The sequence below is a fragment of the Acanthochromis polyacanthus genome, chromosome 8 (genome assembly GCF_021347895.1).
Source record: "Acanthochromis polyacanthus isolate Apoly-LR-REF ecotype Palm Island chromosome 8, KAUST_Apoly_ChrSc, whole genome shotgun sequence".
NCBI classification, from domain to species: domain Eukaryota; kingdom Metazoa; phylum Chordata; class Actinopteri; family Pomacentridae; genus Acanthochromis; species Acanthochromis polyacanthus.
Genome location: NC_067120.1, coordinates 12,878,897 through 12,901,713, shown reverse-complemented (window position 1 = coordinate 12,901,713; position 22,817 = coordinate 12,878,897). Strand labels below are relative to the sequence as shown.

Below are 22,817 nucleotides of genomic sequence, written 5' to 3'. Positions count from 1 at the left end.
TTCATCAAGTGACAAACACAAGAGCTGTGCACAGAAAAATGTTAGAAAATATTTACCAAGTTTATTCTCTTTAATTGTGATCTTTTTAAACATTGCGTCCCGAAATATTTACAACCCCTTAAATGGTTCCTCTAAATCGTCATTTAATTTTTCACACCAGTACAACATATTTCCTGCTCCCTGTCTGTGCTGTTCATATTGCTACAAAAAACACATTGACAGCAACTCACATTGACTTCATGCAGAATTATTGCTTGCTAAGCTTGCCAGAATGTTGTACATCTGATTAGAAACTGCAAGTGTGTATTTTAATACTTATTGCTGGTTGGCATTTACCAACCAAGATGAAATTACATACGATACCTGCCAGAAGTAACAGAGCATGGTTTATTATTTATGTTTCCCGTAAATAGCGATATGAAAATTATTGGCTATATATCAGAGAATGTGTCAAACACTCTGGCACTGATCTGGAAATGCAACAGCTAAAATCTACATATTTACCAAGAAGTTTAGCAAATAGCTGCGATATTAACAACGAGCATGAACATCGACCGCACTGGTCGTACAAAATATGTACGTTACATGCATGTCATGCAGACACATCAAACTGTACATAAACTCACATGTTCCTCTTCTCAGCAGAAATCTCTTGAACAACAACATTTAATGAGACATTGAAAACATAAGCGACAATCAGTTAAGAAAACACTTGATTACATACGCATTGGATGATACAAAATAAATATACAATTAAAAACTTTTACAATATTCAGTATTTTCTACTGCAGGATGATTAACAGTAGATTGATTAAAGTCTGCTGAGAGGGAAACATCTGGATGGGTCGTGTTGCTCAATAGGTTCAGTCTTTGCCGCCGGAGTCGATCCTCTGCTTCCTCCGGTTCATGATATCCTGCAGCTCTGAGTCTCCACTGGTCTTCTAGAAAGGAAACAACAGCATGTCTCTTTAAATGGACCTTTATAGATACTATTTAAAGTGCAATGTACAGAGTGTAGCGCTAAAGTAGTGGCAGCACAGTGATTTATGAGCGCTAATGTTCTTGTGCGAGTGCTAGGGTTCGACCAATATGGATTTATTTAGGACTCGTAGAGATAAATACTAAGTAAGTACTTAAAATCCTCCACCTTCTTGAGGTTACCAGGAGGAGAGATCAAGAAGGTGGAGGATTTTAAGTACTTAGGGTCAACAGTCCAGAGCAATGGAGAGTGTGGAAAAGGAGTGAAAAAGCGCGTACAGGAAGGCTGGAACAGCGTCAGGTGTGATGTGTGATAGAAGAGTTTCAGCTAAAATGAAAGGAAAGGTTTACAAAACTGTGGTGAGACCAGCCATGTTGTTTGGTCTGGAGACAGTGTCCCTGAGGAAAAGACAGGAGACAGAGCTGGAGGTAGCTGAACTGAAGATGCTGAGGTTCTCTTTGGGAGTGACCAGGATGGATAGGATCAGGAATGAGTACATCAGAGGGACAGCACATGGTAGAGGCTTTTGAGATAAAGTCAGAGAGGCCAGACTGAGATGGTTCGGACATGTCCAGAGGAGAGAGAGTGAATTTATTGGTAGAAGGATGCTGAGTTTCCCACTGCCATGCAGGAGGCCTAGAGGAAGACCAAAGAGGAGGTTTATGGATGTGGTTAAAGAGGACATGAAGGTAGTTGGTGTGAGAGAAGAAGATGCAGCAGACAGGGTTAGATGGAGGCAATTGATTCGCTGTGGCGACCCCTGAAGGGAAAAGCCAAAAGGAAAAGAAGAAGAAGAAGAGATAAATAGTAATCAAATGGACTGATAACTAATACATCTTTGCAACACGAATGCACAAATAAAATAAAACTAGTGTGAAAATGTAGAATAAGACAAAATTGACCACAAAACTTCACTGAAATGGTCTTGGTAATTTATATTGTACAAATTGTATCCTTGAGTGTTTACTGGCTGTTACTTGTGATGTATAACCAATCACAGAGTGCTGTAGGCGGGACATGTTGGAACACAAGAGTGACTATAGATGCTACATTTTTGAGCTAGTCAAAAGAAACCTGGTTTTGCACATAAATTTAAATATTTCTCAGTTACTGTTGATGTTAGAACAACGTAAAAACAGAGTAAAAGATACTGTCAGCCGTCAGGGAACACACTTTATAATACACACAAATTCAATTCAAAAAGTAAGTAGGTTGGGTCACAATTAGCTTATAATTAGGTAGCAGGTTAACAAGTCTGTGGGTGTTTAATCAGTGAACATTGTTACACCCTGAAATAATTTTTCACAAAACAAGCCTTCAATCTGCTTTGTCTGAGTCGTGACTCACTGCTTCACCTCAGTTTACTCTTCAGTTCCTCTGTGTTTGTGCTTCGTCATGTTTAGGGTCTGTTTGCTTTAGAAGCCTTGTACACAAAACACCTTCATAAACAATGTAAATCATGGGAGACGTCACAGTTAATAAATCACTTTGTAGTCTAACACATGAGCGTGTCGCAAGGTTTATATTTGCTCTCGGAGAATAAGGACAGTCATCTTCTGTATACAATGATTTGTCATTGTTAAACTGACAAATGTGTTCTAGTTAGTGCTGACCTAGTTTTTGACTAAACCAAATTAATTGTGGAGTTTGACATCAGGTTTTATATAACTGAGTATCTCCGCTTGTCTCAGCATGCCCAACATGAAAGCTGAGATGTGGGTGTGATTTATTCAGCATCTGTTGAAAGCTCTCAAATTTTCTGCGAACAAACACATTCATTTGTGAGCTAGAATTTTTTTTTTTTTTTTGCTTGCTTGTTTTGTGGTTTTAAAGTCAGATGTGCATGACCCACCTCTTGGTGTTCTTTCTGCACGTTGACCTGAGAGTAGACACGGCCGCCTTCCTCTCCACACACCGCCTTCAGTTCTTCTTTGTTCAGGGAAAACAGCTGGGCTCCAGTCAGGATCCCCAAACATTCAACAGTCCTGCAGAAAACACAGCCGGACAAATCCTTTTCACATTACCTGACATAACTGTATTTCTTATTGGAACGTGGCTGCCAGTGGAGCGTACACTGTAGTTGCTAAAACACTGTTCCCAAAACATCCAAATGGACATGTCATGACAGGAAGAGCGCATGTGTCATCAATAACAGGATTCCTTTGAGGTTGTCAGTTCCATCACCCAGGTGACATGAATACTGGCTCACTGGAGCATTGAAGTGAAATACCATTGATGCTATTAATTACAGCAGCTCACTTCCAGGAAGCACAACACAACAGATGCCAAGTAACAACTGCAGTAGTCACCACATTTGGACACAATAAACGTCACTGTTAATAACATCAATGAATAGGTCATCTGTGAACATAATTCTAATCAAAATTCAACAATACTGCGTACATTTTATACAATATCCTTAAAAAAATGTCAGCACCTCCATCATACAGCATGCATTTGTGCTGATAGTGACATCCGTATGCAAACATGCTGATGTTTAACAGGTATAAATTTCACCATTTTTACAATGTGTCACATGTTATTAAACTTTTTATGGCGATCCATTAAGCAGACTTTGAGATATTTAATTCTGTGTGAGAGGTGAAGCGATCAGCGTCATCCCTAATGCCACATATATCTGTTATTGAAAGTACACTAACAAAGCAGCAGCACAAAGAAAAGCTTCTCTCTTGGCATTTCAGTCAGAACTTAAAAGAGCAACGTAACACCAGTTAGCACTGCACCAGTAACCTCTCTGTCACAGGGTGTTGAAGTACATCTGCGCAGTAAGGTGAGCAGTTAAACCAACACGAGGTCGGCAATGACAAGATGTTCAGGTGTCTGAGGTGTTGGGAGGTACTTTGATTTGGTGGATTTCTAAGAGTTATGGGCGTCTTACGGTTTAGAGAAATGTTTCGAATTGAGCCACATGATCACTTCCTCTGGGCTTGAGTCAGAAGTGAGCGGTACTTGGATGCCTGATGATCGCGGCACAGTGATCTTCCTGGGACGCGGCTGGCTTTTGTTAGCAGTGATGAACTCCAACAGCTGACTGTTGACCTCATCCATCCCTGCAGCACAGAAACAGGATGGTATCAGACATCAGAACAAGACCAACTATTTGTCAAAAAGGTGGATTTAAATTCTTAAATCAGAATTTGTTTACTCACTTTTGTCTTTGGGTCTTCCTTTGTTGAAGCTGTCTCCAAGACCCCCAGACCCAGGAGATGGCGTCCTATAGCCTTGCTGCAGACAAACACAAATACAGTCCATGAGAAAACAGCTGAGGGCAATGTTATTCCAAAAACTGGTTCGGCTTTCATCTCATCTGTGATTGATAGATTCTTGCCCAGAAGCCAAAGGCAAAGATATGTGTGAGCTTTACACACCACAAAGTGCTAGCATGCAGGAGCTGCTGCAGTTTGTCAGTAAACCTGCACACAGCCTGCATGCAGGCAGCATGAGAATATAGGAATGCAGAATACGTATTTCAGTGACTGTGGGAACGTGAATGTTAAAGTGCAGGGAGGTTGCACACAAAGCTGCACCATTCTTCAAAAAATAACAGCAGCAGCGATGAATCACTTAGATGTTAGGTACTAAATTAATCGCCATTTTAACTATTTTCAGAAGTGATTACAAAATAATCTTTTTTAAAGGATTAAAAAGTATAAATGTTCTAATTCGAGCTTCTAAAACTTTTAGATTTTCTGGTTTCTTTACTCCTTTATGACAGCAAGTTAAATATCTTTGGATTGTGGACAAAACAGGACATTTGAGGAAGTCATGTTGAAGTTTGGGAAACACTGATCAACATTTTTTACCAAGTTGTAGAACAAACAACTGATTCATATAGATGATAACAGATGAAAATAATTGCAAGTGGCAGCCCCAACTGAAACGTTTTTGCAGTTTTATTTTGTGACGTTCTGTCATAAAATCTTGTCATTAAATTAAAATATTTAATAAAACAAATTATGATACGTACTTAAACGCTGTAAAAAAATGAAAAAAAAATAAAGAAAGAAGCAATATCTGTTGCCTGTGTCCAGATCATTCATTGCGCTCTTAACCCAGCAGCAACAATTCTGATAAACAAATTTGTCCCCAAGCAGCAATAAAGAAACCTTGAACCCTCTCACTAAGTTAGACGTCAGTATGTGATTGCCTTCATTTCCCAGAACATATAATAATACTTCCTGACACTTTCCCTTACCTTATACTTGAATTTTACAGGGGAGATAAGGACTAGAACTGCAGCCACACTAAGTTAAAGAGATACTGACACATGCAGTGTTGTATAACGCACACAAAGCTGAACCAACAACTGGTAAAAGCATGAAATGTCTTGTAGCTGCATTGAGCCTACTGCCAGTAAGTAAACTGCAATCTGAACAAATACTTGGAAAACTGATTAAAATTGAGGCTCAAACTCAGTCATTTAATTTAATGACATGCACAAACCTTTCCTCTACATTACCAACAATGTAACTTGACCACTGACAGTCTGGCCAGAAATTTGAATATGTTTGTCAGTAGTGACTAATGTAGCCTCAAGCAGATGTGTCAGCTCACTTTTTAACTGCACACCCCCAGATTTCACTGTTTTAAACTTGTAGTCTTCATCAGAGTTGCCTGCTAAAGTAAAAGAAACTAGATGTTGTTAGACTGGATAATTAATTTCTCTTAAATTTCCCTCGGGATTAATAAAGTATCTATCTATCTATCTATCTATCTATCTATCTAATTTAGATATTTGTAACTTCAAAATGTAGCTGTAACATGTGCAGTCACACCACACTGACTCCGAAATCAGCCATTCTTCACATCAGGTCAATGTGTTTCAAATTGACCTTGTTTTCAAGAACTTTTTATGGCTCTCAGACTGTGGAACTGAATGTGTACCCTGAGAAAAAACAAATCTGAAATAGTTTAAATAGTTCAGAATAAAACCAAAGGAGAAAGAGTTCTGCTACGTTTGGATCCCTGCAGATGTGCAGTAGGTAACTTACCGGGATGAACGGACCTTCTGGCTCTTCTATCTTCACAACGTCCAGCATGTTAAATGGGACGTAGCCGGCCTGACCGCTGCGATTCCGTAGCTTCCACCACTGCTTGTCATCTTCTATCACCTGCAACACACATTTCACATGTCAATCGGCAGCACTGAAAACTGCGACACACGTCTCTTCCAGCTGATGCTTCTTCATTGTTTATATTGACTGCTTGTGACATTTTCAGTCTTCCGCTCTTTTGACATTTGTTTACAGAAGATACAATCACATATAGTGGTTAAGATGTCAGAGTTAAGACGTAAAACTACACAGCAGGATGTGGAGGTTGTCTTGAGGAAGGCAAGTGTAAATAAAGGGCAAGAAAATAAGATGCTACCTCGAGGATTTCATCCTGCAGCACTGACAGCTCGTTGGCATTCCGCGCTACAAAGTGGTAGCGAATTTTGGCGTATTTGGGGGTTTGGGGCGTCCCATTGTAAGACCTGTTCAGAAACATGGTTTCACATTTTAACATGTTTTGATGTCATGAGACAGACATAGCAATGTGCGTGAAGGATTTATTTACTTACCCATTTGAGGAGCTTGAGGAATGAGTTCCGTCAAACTGTAGAAAACAGACAGACATTTTCAGCTCCAGTTACATTTTGAAACTTGCGGTAATCTGACAGATGGAGGCTTGCAAGCAAAACTCTTACCTCTTCTGCTGAGTGTCTCCTGTGATCATGGCTGGGCAACCTCAGCTGTTGAGAGGGTCCTTCAGTTTCCCATGGTGCTGTTCTGAAAAGCTCCGCCGGTGGCTCCCAGCCGTTACGAAACTTGGGGTAATAAGGAGGAGCGCACTGATCCACGGGCCACTCAGCTCTGCAGGAGAAGGAGTGAAGGGACGGTTGAAAGACGAGTCTTGAGCTGCACATCTGTACAGACAGAACTAGCAGTACCTGGGTTTGGTCCATCCGTCCCCGAGCAGCTCAAAGATGGTCATCTCTTTAGGGGTGAGGTGTCCCCGCAGGAAGTCAACAGTGTCTCTAGACAGGTGAGGAGAGATGATCGAACGGGCAAGTTCAGGACTCCCACAAGTCTGCAGCACCTGTGGACACATTTGTGAGTTTACTGCTGCAATAGCAAGATGACTGACATTCAAATACAGTATTTTCTGTGAATATAGAACCTGCAACTTTGTATGACTTGAAAGCTTTCAGTGCCGGGGCTAACAAAATACCTTTACCATACAAAAAGCATTTTTTCAGATTCAAACATTTCAGTTTCTCAGTTTATTATAACTATACACTTGTAGCATCATCTCAAAGGTAACAATCAACACGTTTCCTCATTTCTTTATTTAAATTAAGAAGCAACTAACCAAGTTAACGTGATGAGACAGCATTCAGTGGCAATTTGGACACTGGACTGTATTTCATGTTTGCTCCTACAAGCAACAGTTTAGTGCTAAAAAAATGTTGATGTCCAAAAGCCACAACTCTGCCAAAAGACACTAAATTCAACTCTGTATGTCTTTGATTCATCAAAGTAGACTTCACAGGCATCAACACAAACAATAAACACCTCTAAACAGCAATCAGTATGCAAACAATTGAACAGAAGCTTAAGTGATGAAAACTCTGATACTTGACTGCATGAGAAATGTTTTAAAGTCCTCTAATATACAGATTTCAGTCATTTGATTTACACAGAAACAGAACACAACATTTGTGTCGTGTATTGATTTGACTCCAGAAACCTTAACCATTTGTGTCTGTAACATTCTTCATGTTTAGATTTGACTTCAAATTTGGTCTAAAATTTTAGAGACTCTTGTAGGAATTCCACATTTATCACTGGTTCAAAACTGTCTCTATTACTCTTTATTTTTTTTAGATTGCAACATTTAGATGAGGCGCTTTTAGATCAGTTTCAGTGTTGTCGGGTATCTCTAGCTGCTGTGTGTGGAAACTGATTGTTGAAGACAACTCGGGGTCACAATCTGAGTGTTAAAGCTCAGGGGTTATCTCAACCATATCAAGCAGATCCAACATGTGCAGAGATTACTGCAGCATATCGAAGCAGAGTCCAGTCACAGCTCTGTGCTTCCAACCAGCAGTATCGAAGGCGTGGCTGAATACTGCGGCTTGGGAAACCAACATTATGTAAGTCGGCTGCACCTGTGTCAGAGCTGAAAGCCACGTCTCTCCAGTCTGGTGAGAGTTTAGCAGAGCTGCAGTGGGTGTGGTGCCATAAAAGCAAAAACAATAAGAGGAATGCCTGATGGCAAAAAAAAAATAATGCAAGTGCTGGACTGTTCTCACTGTGTGAAACTGAATGAGCTTGTGTTTTCTCATCAGATGTGCCTGTGGGCTGAGCTCAATCAACACTGAGGCTATCCAGTGACATGGATTTAGATATTGTTGTCACCACCGGTGTCCTTCATTCACACAAACCTGCCTGAGATCAGACACATTCAGACTCATAGCTCTTACCAGCTCCAGAGGGTTAAACAGGAAATGAACCAGCTCCGCCGAGTTTGGGTTCTGTATGTGTTTCTTTAGTTTGGCCTGCAGGGGGCGCAGCAACAGACACAGTGTTAGGGTGATGAGGGGAGAGCAGCTGGTGAAGAGGGGAGGTTAGGAGCTGTGATATCTCACCACAAGGTTTAAGGCCAGCTTCAGTTTCTGCAGGCTATCAATGAACTCTGCTTCGGAGGGGGGCTTGGCTCGCAGGGTCAGCATGCCCTCTGTAAACAAGCAGAGCAACAATGACCACACACAGACTCCAGAGTTACCAGCCGGCCACACAAACGCCTTATTGACATGAGACACAGGTCTCACTTTCTGGCCAGGGTTCAAAGACATAAACCTAAATGCTTATGTCTTCAATAAAGCTTCTGTGTAAGATATTATAGAGGTACAATAATGGCGAGTTAATAAACAGCTTTACAGATAGAAGTTCACCTTGGCCAGAGAGGAACAAAAGAATGTGCTACAGCAGAGTTTCTCAACATGCGACTCACAAGGTCCCAGAGTTCTCATGACCGCAGAAATCATAGTTACGTTATGTGAATTTGAGTTATAATTGCAATTTCAGGAGAACTGAATTTCAAATTTCCTCCTCAGATGGAACACCGGCCCCCAAGTTGAGAAACAGATTCTCCAAATAGAGAATTCATCACTTTTAGCACCTCTGTCCGTGTCGTCAGGGACAACACACGGGCTACTTTCACGCTGGTATTACCAAATGATTTGTGGGAAAGTAACTTTCTTTGTACCTGACCAGGCACAAACATACAGTGTGTCTCATTGCACAGGAAATGGGTTGTGTTGACCAAAAAAAACAAAAAAAACACAGCATCACACCATTGCCAGCGTTGGGTGGTAAAACATTACTCAGAGACATTTACAGTAATATTACTACTAATATTAGTACGATAAACATGAAGGAGAAATGCTTTAACAAAATTAAACACAATTTTGCTGCATTTTGGGGTGCAAACTAATCAAACAACTATATCAATAAATTCAACTCACCATCTGTGTGTGTGCAACACGTGAGTATAAGAGACACCACATCATCACAAACAGTAAGTAATAATATTACCTCTGTTATGAGAATTGTGTCATGAGTACTGTATTACATCACAAACTGGCCACTACTACCACACATACATCACTGGATGAGAGTCCCGGGAAACAGGACACAAAGAGACACAAACATGGCGAGGTGAGCAATATGAGCATATTGTCACTGCATTCATGCCACCGCATCAGAAGAAAGGGAGACAGACCTGCTGGTCCTTTCTTCTTATTCTTCTTACTCTTGTTGCGCTGGTTGAGTTGGGAAAAGGCTTCTGCTGCCTTTTGCACCCGCGACACAAAGATCTCGATGTCATCCAGGGCACAGTTAAGGATTTGCTGCGGGAAAACAAAGCCGGAGGTTTAGCGAGAAGAAAACAGCATTATGAAAGCAGCTGCGTAATGTAATGACAGGTGGCTAAAAAATAAAAAACTAACCACATCCTTCTCAATGCGCTGGGCCAGTTTTTCATGCGACTCTGTGTCCTGCTGTCCAGGAGGTCGTCCGTCTGCAACCGATCACAAAAAAAACTCATGTCACTAAATGCAAACGAATGAATGCAGCCACTGAAAGAGCTTATTAGTTACTGTTTTTAGTGTCTGTACTGTTCATGGCTGCCACTCGTCCTTTTGGAGTTGGAGCGGGGCCCTTGGCGGCCGAGGGAGGGAGGATTGTTTCTCTGTGTCGCTTCATTTTCTCCTGGTTCACCCTGAAGGAAGAGGAGGCACAAAGACCTTCAGCATTCTGGTATCAAGTCAGCTGACTACGAGGTACCTCCTCAAATGTGTATTTGATGTGCAAGAGTTTGAAGTGCAAGAATATACGTATAGGCATCATTAAGTGATCTGTGTTGATTCTTTGAAATATTCTAATATTTTGGGGGTTTCATGAGCTGTACCTCTGTACTGAGTGAAGTATATTTCTTTTTTTCATTTCGAGCAATATCTGATGAAATTTATTTAACTTTTTCCACCGCATTCTAATTGTATGAGATGCACTTGCATATGTATATGTCAGTCTCACTTCAGAGTCTGAAGCCTCATTTTCTTTCCATGCTTGTTGTCTCCAAGGGCACTGTCTATATCCGCATGAACCATCTCAGCCTGGACAGAGTGAGGAGAGACACACAAAGTCAAACTCAACATACATCTGAACATTTTATATTCCCATGTAGCTTTACTCTGAGTCATATCACAAGGAGGGAAAAACATTCTGCCCACCTTGTTTCCCTGCATCCACACATGAAGTTGCCATTTCAAATTCCAAAATTTGCTTAAAAAAATCTTATCAACAGGAAAGTTTGCTTGTCTCTGACTTGGACTCTTTTAGTTAAAAGTTTTACAGTGTCCACCTCTCTAGAGTTTTCTTACATCTGACAAGAATATAATTAAGTGATTTTGCATATATTACATCTATTTGGATATTAGACATTATTATTATGCATAGTTTTATGTTATATTATATCTATCTCTAAGCGGACAGGCAGAAAAATAAGGAGGAAAATCTGAATTACGCTTCTAATCTAAACACTATAACTGGTATACAGCACTGACAATAGTGAATATTAGTTGATTTTCTCTTTTTCTTATCTTGAAGTATGGGAGCCACAAAGCAGTAGCTGCTGTAACAGTGGAGAGCATCTGCTTAGCGTTTGCTGTTTTAATGCTCTCCCTGCAGGCACTAGAAAGGTCAGCGGTGTTAGCTTTTTAAAACTGCTTCTAAAAACAGGCCGCTGTGATGACTCCTGGGGTCACCTTGTGTTTTGATCTGGTTCTAACGTGAATCTCTGTCTGCTCTGCAGGTGGCTGATTAATGTGATCCGGACCGGCTGCGGTGCTCAGTGTGTTTTCAGGTTACTTAAGTCCTGCCTGCAGTCTAAACACTCTCTCTGACCCTCCCATTCTGTTTTTTTATGCTGCCTTAATTCACCCTGATGCTTTGTTTACTGTCTCACAAGACCGTCATGCTTCACTCATGCACACACTGACTTTACTGATTACACCAAATCTATGCAGAGAATACGGAATTTGACATTTTGGTTTGGTCTAACATATTATCCTTCGTTAACTATTAGTCTCAGTGTATCTTCATCTTGAACCAAACCGTGACACCACAGACAAAAACAAAGCTTTAGTGTTGTTTTAGTGTGGGTTTGTCTGTTTATATTGACTTGTGATGCAATCTGTCGTCTCTGCTCTTGAAAAATGCAAAATACACAAAGCTTACTAAATAATGGCACATATTAGTAACAGTCTACAACCAACAGACGGTGAAATCCATTTTGTTAACTTAATCTTAGGATTCTAAATACGGCTATTTTATTCTTCCTTGGTGTGAAATGCAGAAGGCACCAGAAAACCTCAACTTTCATTCATTATGTTCTTTTAGTAGAGATAAAGCCAATCCAAAGGTCGTTACATTGAGGTGAACTCACTCTTGTGAATGTTTATTGCCGAGTAAAATCTCTCTTTGAACATGGTAGTGATTCTCATTTTTAAAGAGCTGATGTTTGCACAGTAAGATACATCCTCCCTTTGGCAAATACTTCTGAACACGGCTGCAAAAATGTAAAGGGATACATACAAGCACGCAAACAGCCATGAAATCTGACCTCCAACAGCAGCCGCCCGGATTGATGAATCACAAAGCCACATAAAACACAAAGCCATCCAATAAAGGATGAGCCAAGCCCGTAGCATTCAAAGAGCGACACGCACCTCCACCTCGTCGCAGTGGAAAAAGTGGATGTCTGGTTTGTGCTGGTCCTTGTCCTGACACACGAGCAGCAGCACGGAGGGGTAGCGTGCAGCGTGATTCAGCACCGTCTGACACATGTGGATGGTGAGGAGAGGGAAGTTCTCCAACTCTTCCTGCAGGAGGAACAACAGTTAGAGAGAGAGATGGAGGCAGAGAAAGAGCAAAACACAGTCAGCTACGTCACCAGTTTAAGAAAATAATGCTACAAATAGTCTTCCCAAGGATATGTATGATGGAGAAAGAATAATTAAAAGTAATATCTTGAAATTTTGAGATAGACATTGTTTGCATTCTGCAGCTACAGATAGCTGTTGATCATCTAATTGACTGAAAACAGGGACAAGCTGCTGCAATAAAATTCAATTACCAGCACCCCTAAAGCTAACTAATTAACAAACTATCTTTCAAGGTGTGATTTTACGCTGCGGTTTTCTTCGGATAGGACTAAACTAAACTGCTTTCCAAAGAAACGCGTTAGTCATCAGATGCAGTAACTGTCATTCGCTTCACTTTAATGTTGCATCCTGCACCTGCATGTTGGAACTTGTGGCAATACAAAAGTGTCTGCCAAATAAATATAAATTATATGTAACTGAAACTTCCAACGGCACTCCAGAGATGAAGTTAGGCACTTGTTTGGAGGATGTTTTGTGCAAAGAAAAAGTCAATATTGTTGCTACTGGTTGAGTGGGCGACTCATACACAAGGGCCGTGTGGTTCGAGTCTGACCCATGGCCATTTGCTGCATGTCCTTCACATTTCTTGCCTCTCTCCACTTTCAACTCCACTAAAGGCCCCCAAAAAACTTTAAAACAAAAAAAAAAACCTACAGTAGGTCATACAATTCCCATAATGCAGCTCCATAACACCTCTTAGGTGGTTCCATGGCCATATCCCCTAAATTATGGAGCTAACTATGACATATAAAATGTATATTTTGTGCTGTCAGAGACATGTATTGCAGGGAAACATAATGGTGGCCCTTCATCGTGCAAGTGATCAATTTTGGTAACTTCCGCAGACATTAAATATGGCGTTGCTCTCAGTGAGGCTGAGAAGCATGTGGTTTTCACCCAGCCAATCAGTGAAGATCCCTCTACGCTACATTGTGGTATCTGACCAATCAGCACAGGCCTGAAATGTATCAAACTTCCTCTTTTCTCCAAAGTTGGAAAAAGACGGACTTTCGGCTTGGTCCTCTTCCATATTTGTGGTCGAGATGTCAAAACTACCCATGGTTAGTAGACGAAACTCACACTTTTCACGGTTGAGTAGTTGTGCTAAGTAATGATATATACATTTCTTGGAATGTTATTTTTCCCGCTAACGGACAAGGAAGCATATATGGTAATGTAAATTTCAACATGTAAATTAAAAATTTTGAAAAATGTCACAAAAATAAAGTCTTTTATCTTCCAACAACGCTTTAGGGTTGAAATTATGAATTTCAAAGTATTTCGATGAGTGTCCTTTAAAGGGTTAAAGATGTGCAGACAGACATGTGGATGTTTACCTGTGTGTCACAATCCAGCAGCCTGACCGCCTTGTCGGTGACCTGCAGGAGCATCTCCTGTGTCCAGATTTTACCTTTTGATTCCAGAAGAATCAGTTTCTTGATTGCATCGTCCACCGTGATTATGGACTCTGTCTTGTCCATGATGAACGTGGAGAGATGCTGAGGAGAAAACAGTGGTTGGTGACTATGATCTGGAGTAAACCAAAAACAAAAAGACTGTGTGGAAGGTAACAAAGGCATGCTTTGCAAAGCGATTGGGTGTAATTTCAAACTTATATTTTACTATTTAACTGGCTGCATTAAAGGGGATCATTTGACACTTTGGGACTTGATTTCATGCTTATTTCTTAATTGGCTTTTTGTCTTTCCTGCCAAGTGTTAGATAAGGAGACTATTAACATTTTCATGGTGTAGCACAGACTATAAACAGCTGGTGTGGCTCTGCTTGAAGTATCAAAGTTTGCCAATTAAAATATGGTACCTTAGTTTGATCTCTCCACAGGAAAGAAGTGCAAAAACAAAACTTGTGGTTTTACTTGGAACTATGTACCTGCATTTCACCTGGCTGAGAGGAGGTCGAAAGGAAATGTCGCAACAGGAAGGTACTGGGCCAAGAAATAGTCAGGCACCACTACGTGTCATTTTTAGACATCATTTTTACAGATGAGGTACAGCGCAATGTGTTAATTAGTGAACCAGATAAGCTGTCTTTTGTTTCCAGTCTTTATGATAATCCAAACTGGCACCAGCTTTAATTTAAACACACAAACATGCCAGTGATATTGATCTTCTTATCTAACTGAGCAAGAGAGGAAATAGCATTCAGACATTCTTTTAACTGTGCGGTATTGACATTTAAGATAGTCTTCTTATAGCTCTTACTAGTAAATATACAACAGAGACACATTCATCATATTGCCGCTGGCTGACAGTGGTATTTAGCTGCATGAGTTACTGTCCTGATTTATCTGATATCAGGACTGCAGTAATGACACGGTCATGCTTCTGCGTGTGGCTGCTGCCAGTGTGTCTGTTATCTGGGATTATCTGCCCATAGGGTGATAACAGGGAGGCATTTAAAGAAAACCTGTTTAAATGCACTGGGAAGACTTCAGCACCATCTGTGATCTGAAGAACGTCTCTAACTAAAGCCTTCCCAAGATCAGGTCCCTGCTGCTGCAATCAGATCTCTGATTGTTTTATTACTCCACAGTTCCAGTAAGTGAAATACCATCAAGAGATTAACTAGCATTCCAGTTTTATCACTGGGCAAAGAACAATGCACTGTAATGTTTCTAGTGTCTCGATCTTGTTTTCCACAAGGTTAATGACTTTTTAAAGAAATAGAAACTTATATATTTACACTACAATATTCCCTTTTTACGTCTTTTTTTGGGGACAAATTACATTTAAGAGTATTGGATTTTCCAGCTTGATTGCTATTTTTTATAAACACTTCTAAATATGCTATTTATCCTGTTTCTACAGTGACTTCATTGTATCTCTGATGCTTTTATCAGTCATCAGGCATGTGAACAGCTACCACATACATTCTCAACAAAATATTTAATCCGCTGAATTCTATGAAAAAGTAAATATAAAACGCAAAAACGCACAACAATAACCAACAGCACTATCCAAAGGTAACTGAAAATGTCTAGGAACAGTCATAGGGAGGTTTCTTACTAAAACAGACTTCACATTTTGACATTTTTGATTTGTAGACGGACACAAAAGCAGAAACATTCAGGACCTTAAAGACAAAAATGTCCGCATTGAAACCCATTAAAACAGGAATTTTACACTTAGCATTTATTATCTAAATAATTCATTTGTGTCATTTTCATGTCATAATTTAAACAACTTGGCTTTAAAGTGTAGTGTTTTACAGGGATATTTGGTACACTGATGATCAGGACTTAAAATAATTCAGCCATAAAAAGTGGAAAAGAATATTCATATACAACATTTTAAGCAGTTTTTTGGAAGAGGGCATTTTTGTCTTTAAGGTTCTTAGTGTGAGGATTTTTTATTTTCAAAAAGCTGACACTAAATTGAAAAATCAGGCATAATGTTGATACTAATTACTGACACATTTTCGACTGCGATTCTATAAAAAAAAATCACCTATTATATAGAAAAAAAACCTTTTTCCGTTATTTTTTTCATGAAAAACAACAGTGGTACCCTGTAAATAAACCAGCATTTAAAGAGTTAAAATACTGAAAAGTATTTAACATTTGGTAGTTAGAATTAGAACTGATGTAGATTAAAAGAAAAAAGTAATTGACAGTGAAAAATAATATTAATATGTAATTTTTTTTAGCATTTTGAAGTGGATATTTCTGTCTTTAAGGACCTCTGTGCAACTTTTGATATTGACATTTAAGGGTTATTGAGAACTGAAAAGCTTTTCAACAAAACAATGAATAAAGGTAGAGCGTGTCAAAGTACCTCTCACATGACTCTGTCCTACGTCATTAAACTATCAAATTTCAAGCCTTTTCCCTGCCTTAAAAATTTCCTTATTTTATACGTTGTTTAGAACAGCTGTTAAAAGACCAAATTTAACCCAAAAATTTAACAATGGCTCAAATCGAACCAAACCTGTGAGCACTGATGAACATTTCTTTGTTTTAATGTATAGATTTTTATTAATACTGTATGCGTAATTCTTTGTAAACTTTTGTAGACTGTATTTTCTGTAGTTTGTATGTGTGAGGGACCAGGTCTGCGAATTAGCTGTTAGCTATTGACCTATGAACATGACATCGGTTAATGTAACAATGTTTGTTGTTCTGTCCCTATTAAATAAACAAATAAACAAACTAAAAATCTTAAAACACCAAGAAACAAAGACTTTACCTCGACGTGATACTGCGACGTCTCGTGCATGATGAAGTTGGAGTTGGAGTACTTTTTCCGCTGCTCTGTGAAAAGGAAAATAAAAATGTTACAAATAAGAAAATCCCTCGGTTCTGCCTGTGATTTTGCTGTATATCCTTTTATATAAACATCGGCGTAACACTGACCTAAAGTCCACATGTTGCTCGTTTCAGCAGAATGAACCAATGAAGAGATACACTAATGTGCAAGCTACGACAAGCAGCTGGGCAATAAGGAAGTGATAAGGAAACGTAATGTGTGTACGTTTTTTGCTGTTCGCTGTTGATCCCACAGTTAGCTGTATAGTGAGGATGTAGGGCACATTTTCCAAGATAATAGTATATTTGATGATATACTTAACAGTGAAGCAGGAGAGAAATATTGGAGAAGTTGGTTGTCAAATTTTCTATAAAAGAACGAATGTGCCCTGTTACACTTTGTAGTATGCTGGCCAAGCTGGCATGAAAGATCCAGGGCACAACCAGAGGCAGAGATTTACTGCAGGTTCAAAGATCAGCAGCAAGAATGTTTGCACGTCCTCATCTACGGCATTTTACCTCCACTTATGGAAATGTTGTAATGTCAGCTGTAAAGTCAGCTGTAAATACAGCTGCTCTACATTAAAGACTTAGAGCAGTGAGTGAGTCAGGTGGAATTATCAGAGACAGTCTAGCATGTTGATTTTTTTTTTTTTAATCAATGTCACTGATTTAACAGATATTTAAAGATGAAAACAACAAAATGCCCCCCCTTCAGCAGCCAGCGAACTGGAATTCCCTCCAAAGCTCTGTGTAGTCGAGGGGAACTTCAGACTCTCTGTGGGTTCATCACATGGTTTTCCTATAGCCATCTATATTAATTCTATGATAAAATATAAATTACAGGAGCTGAAAAGACAAAAAAAGATGATTCAGACCAGAAAAAGCTCAAAATGCAAAATGACATGTTCAGTCAAACCGACATCAAAACACTGCAGCTCTCAGCAGCTTGGTTCATGGCAGTACAGTGCTGTTGGCTGAGGTCATCGGTTCTAAACAGGCCAACGAGCGCCACTGTGCTCATTGACCTATTTACCAGGTGAATAGTCTGCAGGTAACAATTACGCTTAAATGACAGTATGTCCCTATTAACTCCTCTGCCAGAGCTCATATCAGGTCTCTTTGTGTCCTACGCCCAGCAGAGTCAACACTGAGATGCTACACAGCTTTTCTTTTTATACAGACACACTTTGCTTTGTGTCTTTTTCAGGCAACGTGACACAAAAGCTGCTCTGTTTGTGCAACACTTAATAAAATGTCTATTAAGTCTCTAAAGCATGTTGCAATATTTGATGTCCACTTTTTCACTGTGACAACGACGATGCCCCACAGAGCTCACACGTGTTCGCGCTGCTAAACAAAGATTTCTAAAGGCAATGACTTTGTTTCCGTGCAACCCTCCGTCACTGGACAAATGACGCAAGCATTTGTCTTCCCTCTCTGTTCCTGCCATTTCCTCTTCGCTGATTCCTTCCTGCCCGGCTCCCAGCAGGTAAAACACAAGCATCAGGTGTCGTTCTGAAAGTCGAGCTCGCCCCATGTCTTATTAATGACGGACTTTTATGCCAATCAATTCACAGTGCCGCAACAGCTTGCAATAAGAGCCACTTAGCAGACAGATGGGCAGATCCTCAGAGCTCTGTAAAGTCAATGACCAGTGATAAACACGGCTCTTTGGCAGATTATCAAACCCATACATGGCCCAGATCAATCAAACAGTCCAAATAAATGCATCATTTCCTCAACTTGAGGTCTGATATTTAACCTGAATCAACCCAAACCAAACAAAGGTCACACTGTTTGATACATCCAATCACATTTTCGCTCACTTAGTTCGATTAATAAAGACAGACTAACTGTAGATATTAAAGATGAAAACATTGTATAGCAACATCAACAAGCTCAATCCAAAGGTCATTTAATTTCAACAACAAGCGATTGTACTTGCTAAGTTTATGATATGAATTTCTAATTGCAGGGCACTTCAATAAAACAGGACCACACTGCTGTGTCCACTAAAGCTGGCAGAAAATATCCCATCAACACATCTCACAACCCGATTCACCTCAGGCAGACACGGATGAATGACTAAAAAGTTCCAGATCTATCAGAGAAAGTCAGCCGAATCTCCTAAAAGCACAGATATTTAAGAAAAACACCAGAGCAATAAAAGATCAAAGAATTTCTACTAAATATTCCACATGTTGATTCTGTCTCACCCCTAAAAACATTTTACCTGACAGAGGCATCCTCCTAAAGGAGAAACCGTCTGAGGATGATGGTCTAAAGCCCAGAGATGATAAGTTCAGTGTTGCTTCTTTCTCATCTGCCCCAGTGCGGCTGATAACAGATCAGGTGGGAGGGCCTGTGCATCATTTGCATCACTTGTTTGCTGCACTGCATTGTGAGAATGATGGGGGCATTTGCCTATGGGAAATTGCTCTGCTCTGTTATCAGTCTGCATTTTTTTTTCAGCGAGGTGTTGGCAACAGTCCCACATCCATCCAAATATATACAACTGTTTTGGCTGGTGCACATTACCGTCCCCTCTCTTGCCTCTCAGGTTGGAAAGGACAGGCGTGCTGCCGTCACCCTACAGTGAGAAAGTAGTGGTTGACCATCTGCCGCACGAGAATGAAAAACAGCACAGGCTCATCACACATGCAGTGGGATATTTCGCAAAGATCACAAGAATGGCTGGATCCTGCGGCTACTTGGATGATTTACAGCTCAAAAAGGTTTCACAGACAACGAGGTGCACAGTCAGATGGTTTGGGAACATCTTGCATCCCTGTAATACCGTCATCTGCCATGTGAGGAAGTTCTAAATTTGGAACAGTGCAGCCAAGCGGGAAAGCAGGTTGTTGTGCTATACCTCGGTGTTGGTTTCTGTCCGGGCCTATGATACGCTGTAAAATGTTTCACTGTGTTGGCAGTGTGGAAGGAGGCCCTGGCGGGGACCAGTGAGCTAATGTCTGAGGCTACGAGGGGAGGACCAGAGGTGAGAGAGGGCCTTTTCCTTTCTGCTTTTCAATGCGCCTTTTATTCACCTGCAAGACTTGGGCATCCCCACCCTGTTCCAACCGCACACTGAAAACAGACACACCCTGCACTGTAGCACAGCGCATTTCAGTCACACACACACACCCTAATACAAGTATGCAGCACCTAAAATAAAATTTCACACCATGGCGTTACTGTATCACTGAGCTCCACAGCAGTTACAACAGATCAGTGATGCAGCCTGACAACGCAGACATAAATGCAGCGCTACAATAACACAAACATGTCCCTGAATTCAAAGCATGCACAAAAGAATGAGAGTCTTCAGCACACATGAGAACGTGACTAAACGCACAAAAAGCCCGACGCATCCGGCAGCTAATCCCAGTAGGCAGCGCAGGCCTGGCACAGAGCTGGAAACTCAAGTTCCCTTCAGGAGCTCCGCCTCCCTCCCATGACCCTCAGCGTCTGAGGTGTCAGCCGGCTGAGCATGACGGGGCCCCTCAGCAGGACCTTGGCCCCGTCTTATCAGTGTGTGTGTGTGTGCTCTGGGGAGAGGACTGCGATAATGGAGTGACGCCACACAGCTGCAGCAACATGCTACACAGTGAGAGTGCTAAATTTCCTGATAAAGTCATTTGCATGGCAAGTTGAATATTGCCGTGATTTGTGTGTGTAACAGTGCTGATCCACACGGCTTAGTTTGGAAAAGTATCAGAGGATAAGGTGGGGGGTGAATGTCGCATTTATGTTTGGTTTCATCTGAAGCCGTAAACTTTTAAAAATGTGTCACAAATGCAAGTTTTTATGAAGTGAATGAAGAGTAGAAAATGTGGCAAAAAGTAAGCACAAATATGAGTAAATAGTGTTACAGCCACAGAGGCATGCATATTTACTGCACTAATCAGTACTTATAGCAGCAGGATGGTATATGTGGATCTGACTTAAACATAATGAAGTAAACCAGAGGAACATTACAGGTCATTCATGTGGTTTTTTCAGCGTTGTGTACACAGGCACCCTTTTCTAGGTTAGCTCTCTTGTTGTCCTGCAGGTGAAAATTGACCCGTTTTAAAGTTTGAAAATGTGGGGGAAAAAATAATTTTCACAGTGAAACTTGTGATGTCCACATTTTCAACATTTTTGGGAAATCTTTGAAGATTTTTTGGTGGAAAAAAAAAGAAATGTTAAAAATGTTTCTGAAGAGCATTCACAAAAAAAAAAAAAAAAAAAAAAAAAATCCAGCCAATTTTGCTGGATTTTGGTTGATTTTTATGTGAATGTTCTTCATGAAAATATTACAAGTTTTACTGATATTTATGTAATCACTTTAGTTGTTTTAGGATTTTTTTTTTGAAGATTTTTACTCATTTTTTGAAAATGTTTAGAAGAATTTTCTTGCCAAATTTGGGGGATTTTTTTTTAAAATAAAACTTTTAAGGGAAAATTTTAAGGAATTACTGGAATTTTCTTCCTGAAGGTTTTGCAATTTTTCAGAAATTTGGGGAATTTTTTGCTGAATTTTTGGATTTTTTTCAGACAAGGAAACAATATTTTTGGTGCCTGTAACAGAGGACAGCAGGAGGGTTAAATAAACTCTTGGTTTTGCTTTTTAATTGAAATTTTAAACAATAAGATTGACGTGAAACAGTGGCAACTTTTAAGTATAGAAATAAGGATGAACAACAAAGAAGAACTACAGTACCAACAGTGACTTTTCTTAGAACTATCCCTTGACACGTACGACTGCACAACCTCTAAAATTATATTCTGTAAACAAACATAACAGCTGATCTAATTACATGTTGGGGCACGAAAAGGAAAGTGTTGAAAACTAGCCAACAATCAAATACTCCTCCTGCCGTAAGCCGTGCAATTCCTCCGTACACTTCCACAACGCTTCTTACCGTAGAGGGCCTTGGCGCTGAGCTTGCTGTCCGATCTGGCCACTCCACTGCAATGACAAGAAGAGGATACGGGGTTACGCTGCATGCCCTTCATCTTCTCCCCTGCACCTCTGGATGTCACAAACCCTCTGAAAATCCCACACTGCCACTTCTCATGAAGTCCCACAAAAAAATGTAGCTTTGGTAAACAGGGAGCAGACTGGCCAGCACAGGGTGAGATTAGCCTGAGATTCGGAGCATATGGACCAGAGAGGGAGAGAGAGAGAGAGTGGAAAAGGGAGAGAAGGGAGGGTGGAGAGAGGGGCTGTTGGGCATGAAGGGAGCCAGGAGCCCAGGCAAAGCAAACAATCCTCAACAGAGGCGCTCTGTGCCCAAAGTCCCTGACCCACAGCACCTTCCACAGACTGGCTTAGTGATTCTCTCCGCCTGTGTGACAGCAGCTCAGCATAACACTGTTGGCCAACACACAGAAAGGTAAATATCTGAGGGGAAGCAGCGACAATGTGTGCGGCACTCACTTGGCCTGCCTCTCTGGAGGTCCCAGTGCGCTCATGATTTTAGGCATCCACCTGAATGAAGACACAAAGAGGAGAAGAATCAGAGAAGGAGTGGGTGATCATGAGAGACAGTGTTTGGTGGAGGAGGAAAATCATTTTCCACAAGTACTAATTTGGCATTTTACAGCAGGCATTTTTCATTTTTCTGTCTCTTCACTTTAATGAGCTCTCTAAAACAGTCCATAGTGTGCAAGTTTAAAAAGCTATAGACACCTCATTGAGATTGCAGATACATAATGCAAATGTAAAGTCGACCAAACAGCCTGTTGTTCCGCTGCAGGGAGCCAGGTGCTGGGCCTGTACTGCTGGTAGTCGGGGGACTGATCTGGGACAATAGCAGACAGCCGGCTGATATGCGCTGTGTAATTAGATCCACTCTGTTGATGACTATATCTGCATAGTTGCAATTAATTAATTTGGTTGGGCTTTACACCCAGCCATGCTAACTATCTGATAATTAGTGTGGCCTCAAAGGAGACAAAGCAACGTGGAACAAATTGCTGCATCTAAATCTGAGCGATTAAAGGGAGCAGAAAGCCAGAGAACCCAACTCTCTGACACCTTTTTCTCTGAGCCCTGAGACTTTGACTTGTCT

General features: G+C 40.5%; 1 protein-coding gene across 3 annotated transcripts; it reads right to left on the bottom strand.

Moving 5' to 3' along the window:
- Nucleotides 1-39: 39 nt before the first annotated feature.
- Nucleotides 40-22,057, bottom strand: eps8l2 (EPS8 like 2). Of its 3 annotated transcripts, none has more exons than XM_051951654.1 (19): nucleotides 21,666-22,057; nucleotides 16,697-16,761; nucleotides 13,829-13,990; nucleotides 12,276-12,428; nucleotides 10,582-10,661; nucleotides 10,164-10,267; nucleotides 9,996-10,066; nucleotides 9,800-9,896; nucleotides 8,634-8,722; nucleotides 8,469-8,543; nucleotides 6,933-7,081; nucleotides 6,690-6,855; nucleotides 6,564-6,598; nucleotides 6,371-6,476; nucleotides 5,992-6,111; nucleotides 4,150-4,225; nucleotides 3,879-4,050; nucleotides 2,832-2,964; nucleotides 40-941 (listed from the first exon to the last, which is right to left on the bottom strand). In XM_051951654.1, exons 1-19 carry the CDS (start codon nucleotides 21,757-21,759, stop codon nucleotides 864-866), a joined length of 2,025 nt encoding a protein of 674 aa, XP_051807614.1. In that variant the 5' UTR covers nucleotides 21,760-22,057; the 3' UTR covers nucleotides 40-863. The 3 variants fall into 3 exon arrangements, with proteins under 3 accessions (XP_051807614.1, XP_022045378.2, XP_051807615.1); XM_022189686.2 differs by having other exon boundaries at nucleotides 9,770-9,896; nucleotides 21,666-22,056; XM_051951655.1 differs by lacking the exon at nucleotides 21,666-22,057 and adding an exon at nucleotides 18,992-19,134 and having other exon boundaries at nucleotides 9,770-9,896.
- Between the last annotated feature and the right edge of the window lie 760 nt (nucleotides 22,058-22,817).